The 12,318-nt window shown below is 42.2% G+C and overlaps 1 protein-coding gene across 1 annotated transcript; it reads left to right on the top strand.

Moving 5' to 3' along the window:
- Positions 1–3,498: 3,498 nt before the first annotated feature.
- Positions 3,499–11,447, top strand: LOC309346087 (phospholipase A2 inhibitor and Ly6/PLAUR domain-containing protein-like). Its single transcript, XM_081869770.1, has 6 exons — positions 3,499–3,622; positions 4,362–4,454; positions 6,887–6,997; positions 7,836–7,988; positions 10,002–10,145; positions 11,093–11,447. The coding sequence occupies exons 2-6, from the start codon at positions 4,400–4,402 to the stop codon at positions 11,233–11,235; spliced, it is 606 nt and encodes a 201-aa protein (XP_081725896.1). The 5' UTR covers positions 3,499–3,622; positions 4,362–4,399; the 3' UTR covers positions 11,236–11,447.
- The last annotated feature ends 871 nt before the right edge of the window (positions 11,448–12,318 follow it).

Genomic DNA, 12,318 nt, shown 5'->3' with positions numbered 1-12,318 from the left:
ACCAAGCAGGAAAAAAATAACCAAATTGCTGACAGTGAAATTCAGTGAAATTACTGAGCAAGTAGTTTTCTTGCTTCCAGGAAGCGTTGCCAACAGAAAAAGAACAGAGCAATAAAATGGGATTTTGATTCGCAAAGAATGATCTGCTGGGGCTTGTGGGGTACACGAGTGGTCTTGAAAGCTGAATGACAGAAAATTTAGGACAGATACAATAAAGCCCTTCACAATGCACATAGTTGAACTATGGCACTCACTCCAACAGGACTCAATGATAACCACCAATTTAAATGGCTTTAAAAGAGAATTGCACAAATTCATAGAGGATAAGTCTATCAATGGTTGCTAGCACAATGGCACTAGCACATTTAGAAGATAGCAGACAATGCACCCTACATGTTGCAACTTTTAACATGTGTCTATAATGTTGCTGGCATTGTCCGCAGCAATGATCTCAAGTTTGAGGCCCAGTGCAGAAAGCCAGCCCTCCAGCACCAAATTTATTTTCTGGGCTGTGGTATACACAACTAAAGCTGGGCATGTTGAAGACTGCCTTATGCTAGCAAAAATGTATAAAACTGGGTCAAATGTATGCTGGAAATGTAAGGAAAAAGGAGGCACTTTTTATCATATGTGGTGGAAATGTTAGGTAGTAAAATAATTTTAAGGAATGAGACGCGGGTGGCGCTGTGGTCTAAACCACTGAGCCTTGGGCTTGCCTATCAGAAGGTCAGCGGTTCGAATCTCTGCAATGGAGTGAGCTCCCGTTGTTCAGTCCCAGCTCCTGCCAACCTAGCAGTTTGAAAGCACGTCAAAGTGCAAGTAGATAAATAGGTACCACTCCAGCGGGAAGGTAAACGGCGTTTCCATGCACTGCTCTGGTTCGCCAGAAGTGGCTTAGTCATGTTGGCCACATGACCCAGAAGCTGTCTGTGGACAAATGCCGGCTCCCTCGGCCAGTAAAGCGAGATGAGCGTCGCAACCCCAGAGTCATCTGCAACTGGACTTAAGGGTCAGGGGTCCCTTTACCTTTACTGTATATAATGAGTTGGAAAAAAAATGTTTAAAATAACCTTTTCTAAATAAAAACCTGGAGCCTTCCTTTTAGGAATTCTAGGTGCCAAAATCCAAAGGGAGCAGAAAAGACTGTATGCTACCACGGCTGCACAAATATTATTGGCCCAGAGATGGAAAGAAGATAAAGTCCCGAGCAGAGAAGAATGGCAGATTAAGTTGATGGATTATGCCGAAATAGCAAAAATGACCAGAAGAATCAGAAATCAGTAAGACCAAATTTTTAATAAGGAATCAGGGAAATTTATAACTTATCTTAAAAACCATTGTAAACAGTTAAAATCGTAAGTAGGATTGGAATATCACTTGTAGTTTAAAGGTGAATTTTGGACACATTGGAGAGGTAAAAGGTTTGCATTATCATAAAAGATGCAGGAGGAAATGATTAACAATAGGACCGGCAAAGGGGAGGAGGGAAGTCCAAGAGATTCCATGGAATCTTGTTTTTATGTTGTATGTTGGCTATGTGACTTTAAAATTTTAATCTGAAAAACCAAATAAATAAATAAAATTTTAAAAAATGCTGGACTTGCCCTGCCCAATCTGGAAGTTCCTCAACTAAGTGGTAGAGCATTTGCTTTGTGATCAGTGAAGAACACACTAAACTAGAGCAGGGATGTGCAACAGGTCAGTTGGGATCGACTGGTCAATCCCCGGGAGATTCTGGTCGATCGGGGTCGATTTCTGGCTCCTTTTCCTTTGCAGTGTCACAAGAGCATTCTGCTCCTCCCTCTCGACCTGCCCTCCATTCCCACCTGATTGCTAGAACAGAAGACAGAGTTTTCGCTGTGAGGTACATTCTTTCCTTAGTGATCTTTTGTTGAGCAACTTTTGCCCCTTCTCCCTCTTCAAAAAAGTTATAGATCACTGCCAGTTTTTTATTCTGTGAGTAGATCACAGTCTCTTTGGAGTTGGACGTCCCTGAATTAGAGGAACCAATGGCCTGTGTTCTTAAGTTCCCTTCCCTGCTTGAGGCACATGGCCTCTCCCAAGACGTGCAAAGTCTTCCTTCATGCACAACCATGGAGGGCATGGCTACCAACGCCTACCAGCCATAATGGCTATGTTCTACCTCCCCTTTCAGAGGAGATATGTCTCTGAGGACCAATTGCTGGGAATTGCAGGAGGGCAGAGAAGAGAAGGGGATGCCTGACCTGGCTGGCAATTACTGACCTGACCCAGTGGGTTCATCTAATGTTCTAACTATTTAAAAAGAAAATCAGAAGAGGAAGTAAGATACTTGAAAACAAATCTATTTTTGTTGAGGACAACCAGTGCTGACCCTGCATCTGGATGAGGTCTACTTAAATTGGAAAAAAAAAATGCCTTTACATAATTCATTTCCCTATTCTCTCTCATTGCGCAACAGTGAAGCTCCTATCCGAGTCATGAGGTGGGTTAAAAAAATATGGTCTGAAAACACTGAAGTCTATAGCAGAAAACACAGAAACCCAAATTGCCCCCATACCCTGAAAGAAGTCTCAACACAATTTATTGGATAGGGGGAACGGTTCCATTTATTGAAAAATAACAAAATTAGAGGCTCTGCCAATTAATGAATTCAGTAAATAATTAAAAGTGCATCATATTGCGGAACAAGGCTTTGCAAATATGTGTGTGTTAAGCAAATGTTGTTGTTGTTTAGTTGTTTAGTTGTGTCCGACTCTATGTGACCCCATGGATCAGAGCACGCCAGGCACTCCTGTCTTCCACTGCCTCCCGCAGTTTGGTCAAACTCATGCTGGTAGCTTCGAGAACACTGTCCAACCATCTCGTCCTCTGTCGTCCCCTTCTTCTTGTGCCCTCCATCTTTCCCAACTTCAGGGTCTTTTCCAGAGAGTCTTCTCTTCTCATGAGGCGGCCAAAGTATTGGAGCCTCAGCTTCACGATCTGTCCTTCCAGTGAGCACTCAGGGCTGATTTCCTTAAGAATGGATAGGTTTGATCTTCTTGCAGTCCATGGGACTCTCAAGAGTCTCCTCCAGCACCATAATTCAAAAGCATCAATTCTTCGGCAATCAGCCTTCTTTATGGTCCAGCTCTCACTTCCATACATCACTACTGGGAAAACCATATTTAAGCAAATGCAAACGTGTATTTTGGGAGAAATTTGCACTAAAATGTTCATGGGGACTTCTTTTTTTAAAAGACACACAGAGAGAGAGCTGAAATTTTAGAAAACTGACCTTTAGAATGAAAAAAGAAAAGAAGAGATACTGAAATTGGCCAATACATCCATTGCTACCTGTAGCTTAGTTGGCTTTCAGAAGCAAATTTACTTCAGATGCTGAATGGGTAAAGGAAGGATTGGGCTACAAGTTTTTTTAATTGATTCTCAGTACTACCAAAATAGGGAAATGAAAGGACACTGGCCCAGAAACTGAAGGAATGGGATTCAGAAATCTGTAATAGGAGGAGGAGCTTAGGAAATACGTCCTCAAATTCTTGTTTATAAAGAGAGCAACAAATGAAAACAGAGAGGAAAACATCCCAAGCCTGTCTTTTCTTCCTCTTCCTACAGACACCATCCTGACAACACCTGAGAACTCTTGGTAAGGCCATCATCATCCTCTGATATGTTCCTAGTCCAATCCTTGAACTTAAGCTTACGAAAATTGTATCTAAGCTAGCATCCAAGTAGAATGGAACCTTGGAGTCCGGAGGCCATATTCAGTGTTGGTCCTACTCAGAGGTTAATGGGCATGGCAAATGTTGAGGTTAATGGGCATGGCAAATGTTGTTTCATCGATTTCAATGTGTCTATGCTTAGTTGAACACAGCCCTAGGTCATCTGCCCAGTTTGATCTAATTTAGCCATGTTCAGGCATTGTAAATGTTCAACAGTGAGATCAGGATGCTGGACTAGCTGTGCCTTTGAAACCTGATGTTCTTCTTATGCTTTTATGTTACTTCTGTATCTGGTGGAATTTATACAAGTCATGCAGCCTTCTGTGGATAAAAAAAACCCCTCTGTTTTCCCCCTCTGTAATGAAAGGGACACGCTTTGATATTATTGTTTCTGAATCACATGTGTACCATGTCGTTCACCAGAGGAGCACAAGGAGGTGCACAATCTCTCCCCACCCCAATTTTCCCCATTCATCAACGCTGTGAGGTAAGTTAGGCTGAGAGTAGGTGATTGTCCCTAGATCACCTAGCACATTTCATGACAGAGAACAGATATCATTTTTTAGATTCAGAGATATGTAACTTGACAGTGTGCTCCCCATCCTGTCCCCCGAAAGCTTGTTAAATTTAGAACACTTCACCACCTAACAAATTATATTACAGGGGCAGATTGTTTCTGAAGCTACTCACCAGCATTTGGCATGACCATGAAGTTCCTGCTGGGACTCGCCGTTGGCTTTCTGCTTGTGACTATAGGTAAGTAGGGATGGGAGAACCTGTTGATTTCAGTTTTTCCCAAGTTCTGAATGTGTCCATTTCAGTTTCTTCCATATTTATGCTTGCATTTCTGTACGCACTCTTTGGAAACTGCATTGCAACATTTGGAGATGTGCAAATGTTGAAGGATAGCCATTTCGGTTTGTGTTTTGTGATGAATGAAGAAGGCTTGCATATATTTTTTTTATTTAAAGTGAGCTGAAGCAAATTTCTTTCCCATCCTTGAAGGTCAGGAACGCTTCCGTTGTCATGCCATCTGGTGTTACATTCTTATGGGAACCAGTATAGCTCCTGTGTGATGGGGAAAGGATAATTTTACATAATGCAGGGGTAGAAACCTGAGGAATCCGGGACCAAGGAGAAGAGTTGGTGGAAGAAGATTGGAAAAAAATTAAAGTTTATCTTCAAAAATATTGTAAAATTAAGGATTGTTAGAAAGATGTTGGGGAAAGAAAATTATGTGGTTTTAGCAGAAAAGACATAAAGGATTAAGTAAAAACGAATTGGTGAAAGAGAGAAGGTAAAATTATAATATGTTAAGATAAATTATTAGGATAAAAACAAAGTTGGAAGGATTTGCTGGAATATTTAATTGAATTAGAATACAAAAATGGGAGGCGTGAGGAAGTCAAGGAAATAAGTGAATGTAAGTAAGTGAGTTAAAGGTTTGACTTGTTTTTTATTTCTTTTTTCTGTTTTTTGATTTTTTTTTTTTACATGTATTGGGTTTTTTTTCTTCCTTGATTGTTTTCTTTTCCTTTTTTTCTGTAACCTTTAAAATCTTAATAAAAAATTATTTTTTAAAAAGAAGAAACCTGAGGTTCTCCAGCCATGCTGGCTCAGGCTGATAAGAGGCTGAAGGACCACACACTCCATCCTAGTTCTAGACCCTTTCCCACCAGCTTCCAGCCAAGAGGGAGGTCATTGTAGTATTGGAGATGTTGATGCAAGCCCCACAATTGAGTCTGGTCCCCTTCAAGGAGGGGGTAGGACCAGTTCAAACTGGAGATGTTTTATTCAAGTGGAAGGGCAAGCTTGCTAGGGACTCAGGAGAGGGCCTTCTCAGTGGCAGTTCCTCCTTGTTGCCCTTCCACTGGCAGGTAGCTGGTGAAATGTGGACTGAATGAAGTTACTGTTAGGTGGATTTGAAGTTGGTTGGATGAACGAACCCAAAGACATTAATGTTTCCTCCTCATCCTGGAAAAAAGTGGCAGGTGGGGTGCCACAGGGGTCTGTCTTGGGCCCATTGTTGTTCAACATCTTTATAAATGACTTGGATGAAGGAATTGAGGGGGTGCTCATCAAAATTGCAGATGACACCAAACTGGGAGGGGTAGCTTATGACGCAGAAGATAGAATCAGGATTCAAACTTTCCTTAGGAGATTGGAGAACTGGGTCCAAACTAGCAAAATGAATTGCAATAGGGACAAATGTAAGGTTACATAGACAGGAAGAACCAGCTGCATAGATATAAGATGGGGGACACCTGGCTTACTAGTAGTATATGTGAAAAAGGTCTAGGGGTCTTGGTAGACCACAAGCTTAACACAAATCAGCTGTGTGGTACAGCAGCAAAAAATCTAATGTGATTGTAGGCTGCATCAAGTATAGTATCCTGATCAAGGAAAGCAATAAAAGGTAAAGGGACCCCTGACCATTAGGTCCAGTCGTGGCCGACTCTGGGGTTGCGGCGCTCATCTCATCTGCATTTGTCCGCAGACAGCTTCCGGGTCATGTGGCCAGCATGACTAAGCTGCTTCTGGCAAACCAGAGCAGTGCACAGAAACGCCGTTTACCTTCCCGACGGAGTGGTACCTATTTATCTACTTGTACTTTGACGTGCTTTCGAACTGCTAGGTTGGCAGGAGCTGGGACCAAGCAACGGGAGCTCACCCCATCGCGGGGATTCAAACCACCGACCTTCTGATCAGCAAGTCCTAGGCTCTGTGGTTTACCTACAGTGCCAATAGTCCTGCTCTATTCTGTGTCTATTCTGTCAGTCACTGAGGACAGGCTCCTATGGTCACTCTGGAGAAGGCACATGGGAAGAAAACTGAAGAGGAGTTGTTCTGTCCACTCCAAAGCTAAGCATTGGTGCTTCAATTTCAAGAGAATGGTGTGCAAGTTCAAAACCACTTAAGTCACTATTAAAAAAAGGATACAACAGCACTCCAAATCATTTGCCTATGGATATGCACAGAAAATAGTACACACAGCTGAAAGGGAACACCTGGAGATCTGCATTGATCATTGTAATGGGCCCTAAAAAAAAAAGAATCGTTGCATTGTTATTAGATTATTGCATAAACATAGAAGGTTGTACATTCTTAGAAGGGGTGTAAATGTGAGGTTGCACTTCTGAATTTGCTTCTACCCTCCTGAATGGCGTGAACTGTTGGCCCTTTTCCAGGTGCTTCTTTGAAGTGTGAAGTTTGTATGGGCAGTGGCAACAACTGTTCTGGCCCCATGGAGACCTGTGACAATGACACCTGTGTCATCTCTGTATCTGAAACCACTGTAGGTGAGTGAAAAAGACCGCAAATCTGAGCCTGTGAATAGCTTTGCCAACACTATGTTTACTCAGCAGCAGCAGTACCAAAGGCGACAAGTCATCCAGTTCAATTCCAAAAGCAAATAATCTTTCATGTGGCAACTTTTTTTTTTAATTGTGTGAAGCTTTTATCCCCCTGGCAAGCATTAAGAACTTAAGAAAGTAGAACAGATGAATGTCAGGCTAGAGTGAATAATTTCTTTTATGCAACTGAAAGATGGAAAATAGGAAGTCCATTTATTTTTCTCTGTTTCTCCTTTCTCCTTTCTATTCTTTTCTTCTTCTTTCCCCCCTTTTTTTTCTTTAGATTGGTTTCTTTAATCGCATTGTATTATGAAAAAGCTTTAATAAAAATATTATAGGGAGAAAAAAGAACATAAGTAGAGCACTATCAGATCAGGCCAAAAGACCATCTTGTCTAGCACTCTGTTCTCACCATTGCCAACCAAATGCCCATGGAAAGTTTGCAATCAGAACCTCAATGCAACAACACATTTCTCATTTCTGATTCCTGGCAGCTGGCTCTCAGAGGCATAGCCACTATGGCTAGCAGTGAATGATAGCCTTATCCTCATCTAACAATGGTTCCTAACCACAATAACTACATCCCCTATTTTTGGTGTCTTAAATTGTTTTAGCTGTGGTTTTAAGCCCTCTTGAGCTTGGAAATGACCCTTGTAAATACGGTAGTTATAATGAATATAGGAGAATTTCATATCTTCTTTTAAAATTAGAACTGGGTTTGGGATTTTCTGGCTAAGGAAACTAGCAGAGACCTAACCCTTCCTCCTTCATTCCACCCCTGCAGGTGGAATGCAAGCTCAGATAATAGCTAAAAGCTGTGAATCCTCCAAAATCTGCAAAGACAGAACACAACTCCTCAACTTTGGGCGAGGGCAAGAACTAAGGACAGGAATCGCTTGCTGTGTAGGGGATGCCTGCAAAACTGCAACTCCTCAAGGTAAGGCATACTTCACCAGGGCTAGCCCAAGGTGAAGGGTGAGGTGGCCTGGTGAATATGCACAATGTCTTAAGCACTCAACTTGTGCTAGCCTTAACATATGATGGGGATAATAAACAGGGAGGTCAGAGGGAAATGAATGTATTAAGTATAGGTATAGGTGTTGGCAATTCAGTTAGAGCTGGAACGTATACAAAATGAGCATAATAATCCTTTACAAAGGTAATAAAACTATCAACTTGGTAGTTTGGAGTTAATTAACACCAGTACAGGATAGGAAACAATTGTCTGCATTCAGAACAACGTGAAATAATTGTGCCTCTTGATGAAGAAGTTTCACAGTGGAGCCTCCCTTTGAAATTGTTCTACACACACACCTGTTCCTAACAATTAGGGGCATGAATTCAGACTCATGGTAGTGGTCAGCACTTCAGAGACAGAAGGTAGGAGAACAAACCAAGCCATATATAAGACAATGTGACAGAACAATAACAATGTCAATTTATTTGTACCCTGCCCATCAGACCGGGTTGCCCCAGCCTCTCTGGATGGCTTCCAACGTATATAAAAACCATAATAAAACATTAATTTTTTTTAAAACTTCCCTATAAGGGGCTGCCTTCAGATGTCTTCTAAAGGTTATTTAGTTCCTCATCTCCTTTACATCTACTGGGAAAGCCCTCTGCCTGGTTCCCTGTAGCTTCATTTCTCTTAGTAAGGGATCCGCCAGGAGGTCCTCAGTGTCTGGTCTGAATGATGGGGCTGGAGATGCTCCTTCAGGTATACAGGGCCAAGGCCATTTAGGGCTTTAAAGGTCATCACCAACACTTTGAATTGTGCTCAGAATTCAGAAGGAGAAGATGTAGAAATTTTCCCTTTGCACTCATGAATGAGGGAGGAATAGGGATTTGCATACTCTCCAGAAACTGTGTCTACGCTTTCAAAATGTGAGGTTTGCTTGTGCTCTGCTCTTCGCCCACACTTTCTTGACGCAGGTCCACACTTTCCTAGTCCATGTTTGAGCACTTTCTTTCCCCCGCCTCTTTCCCCAGGAAAACACAATCTTTACAGTGGTGCCTCGCAAGACGAAATTAATCCGTTCTGTGAGGCTCTTCATATAGCGGTTTTTTCGTCTTGCGAAGCAAGCCCATTGACAGCTTAGTGGATTAGCGCTATTAGCGGTTTAGCGGTTTTTAGCGGATCAGCTGATAAGCGGCTTATCAGCGGATCAGCTGATAAGCGGCTTAGGGCTTAGGAAAAGGGGGGGAGGGAAAAAACCCCGCAGGAACTTGCAAGACATTTTCGTCTTGCGAAGCAAGCCCATAGGGAAATTCGTTTTGTGAAGCGCCTCCAAAACGGAAAACCCTTTCGTCTAGCAGGTTTTCCATCTTGCGAGGCGTTCGTCTTGCGGGGAACCACTGTACTGCTGAATCGGAGCAAACAGCAATTCAGGTTTTCCACTGACTGTCGTTTGCTCCAGTTCAGTGGTAAGTATTGTGATTTCCTGGGGAAAGAGGCAGGGGAAAGAAAAGTCTGGAAATCTCAACCCAGATGCTATGACAGTGATGTAGCTCAGCCTGGTGGCTACCTGTGTCTGTTTCCAGAAGTTGTTGAAAGGACCTTACCTGCAATAGACCTGCAGACTCTAAATGGGAGGTCTGAGGGTTCTCTGTAGTTTTTTTCCTGAAACCCTCCAGCTCTGAGGAACGGGCAGCTCAAATGCCTCTGGGCTGGGGAGATGCTGACAATATGGATTCCTCATGCACTGGGGCTTCTGGGAAAGTGGTACCATCAGCAGTTGATGAGGATATTAATTCCTTCGCCTGTTCTGCCACCTTCTCATAATCCATCATGCCATGCCCTTGACATTTGGGGTGTGGGTGTGTGACCCAGGACTATTACAACTTCCTAGTAAAATAGAGGACTGCTAGTTCAAAACTATGTTCTTCTCTGCATCAATGTCCTTGCTTTCTTTGCTCTCCCAACCAACGGGCTTTCACTAATTGGTTTCAGTGCCTCCACGCATCAACCAACCCAATGGGAAGCAGTGCCCAGCCTGCTATTCTTTGCTTTCCGGGGTTTGCGATCCCAATGAGACGGTGGACTGCGTTGGACCACAGAACGACTGTCTTGAAATGGCTGTGATGGTTTCTTATGGTAATTCCAATTTCACATACACAATGTACCATTGAAGGAGAGTCAATGTCCTATATCTATTCTCTTCAGGCAAACTGAAATGCAGGTTGAAAAGCAACTGACAGAATCAGTTGCATGTACATAAAAATATGCATAAAATACATTGGTGGAGTCAGCACTACATGGTGCTACATAGCCCTCTGAACAGTTTGCCACTGATTTCTGCCCCTCCAAAACATTTATCTGTCCTATTCAGTGAGCTCATGCCACATACACTCTCTGAGACTAAAGAAGCCATAGAATCAAAGAACTGTAGAGTTGGAAGGGACCATGAGGGTCATCTAGTCCAACCCCACTGGAATGCAGGACTCTTTTACCCAACGTGGGGCTCAAACCCACAACCCTGAGGTCAAGAGTCTCATTCTCTACCCACTGAGATATCCTTCCTTACTTATTAGGTTACTGGACTGAATTACTCATTAGGTTAAGTAAATTATAGAGCAAAGACTCAGTGGATATGGGGATCACATAGTCTAAAGCCAGGTACATTGCTAAGTTTATATAGACTTACTTTGGTCTGTTTTTGTTTTTGTTTTTGCGCTGTTATGCTGCAATGCTGTAAATACATCTGGGAATAATCCCCACTGAACTCAATAAGGCTTTCTTCTGAGCAGACATGTATAGGATTGCTGTTAATAGACTCATTAATTAGCCTTTGCTACGCACCAATAACAGCAATATCAGGTAACAGATTCCAGAGGTGTGGTTGTGCTAGTCTGTTGCAACTGAGGTCAAGTGGCCGTGAAACGTAAGAGATAGAAAGAGAGCCTGTGATCATTATAAAGGCCAAACCACACCTGCAAACTCTTATAGCACAAGGGATGGAAAATGTCTTGGGACTTGGGCAGAGAGGGCAGTTGTTCGTGGAACCCAGGACTCATCGAATACATCTTGTCCCCCATATCCAGGAACTGTCATCGTCAAGGTTGTTCAGAAGGGCTGTGCCACTAAGGGGTTTTGTGATGGCTTAAAACTAGGCGAAACCACCGTATCCGGCTTTTACTCTCGCGTCACAAAAGCTGAATGTGTGCCAGCCTCACGGCCAGAATGATGACTTCATCAGCTGCCTTCTCAGGGTTTGGGGGCTTCTGCCACTGAAGAACCTATTCTGATCCACCTGTGTTCTGCTGCGTGAGGGGAGACTCTGCTTAAACACCTCTGTATCACTTATCTGCAACTTCATCCAAAAATGAGTTCTACCTCCCAGGGGTAGAATGATGCCCTCTTTGAGTGAAACAAATAAATCATAACTTGAATGAAAAATGTCCCCTTGTTCTGCTAGAGCCGAGATGGGGAATTCTCTGGCCCTCCAGGTGTCAAGTGACAAGTGGGCAGGGCTACCTATCTGTCAGTCACTTGACATCATTATGCTTTTTTATATAGAGAGATTTTTTCAAAGGAAAATAAAAAAAAATTATAAAACTTTTTCCAATTAACATTCAGTTCGTATTCGACTTCCCCTCTCCCCATCCATGGTTTCCCCACATTTTCTAATATCACGGCATATTATAGTTCTTCTATACATTATGTCCTCCAAAGCATTCTCAGACATGTATTTTACTGCTGTTCTTACACCAAACCTACTTGCGTTTTAGCTTGTTTACATTTAAATAATAATAATCTGCAAACATTTTCCAATCCTCCTTAAACACAATATCATCTTGATCTCTAATTTTACTACTTAGACTTGCTAATTCAGCATATTCCATGAGTTTCAATTGCCAGTTGTCTTCAGTGGGCACTGCCTCATCTTGCCATTTTTGCTCATATATTATCCTCACTGCAGTTGTGGCATATAAAAATAAATTCATATGTGGTTTTTTTGTACATCTGTCCCAGTTATCCCTAAAAGAAAAGCCTCTGGGTTTTTCGGGGAGGGGGGAGTCTCGTTGAATTTTTTTTTTTTTTTTTTTTTGCTCATTATAAATCATTCCCCAGAAACCCTTGGCTACTCTACACCTCCACCACATATGATAAAATGTGCCTTCTGTTTCTTTACATTTCCAGTAAATTTTGATTTTGATTTATACATCTTTGCCAATTTGTTTGGTGTTAGTTACCACCTAAAAATCATTTTCATGTAGTTTTCCTTCAAAGCATAACTCACTGGGAATTCCAAATCTGATTTCCACAG

This window comes from Podarcis erhardii (genome assembly GCF_964252035.2).
Source record: "Podarcis erhardii genome assembly, chromosome: 7".
Classification (NCBI taxonomy): domain Eukaryota; kingdom Metazoa; phylum Chordata; class Lepidosauria; order Squamata; family Lacertidae; genus Podarcis; species Podarcis erhardii.
Note: the sequence above shows the minus strand (reverse complement) of the source record. Positions and strands in the feature narration are given on the sequence as shown.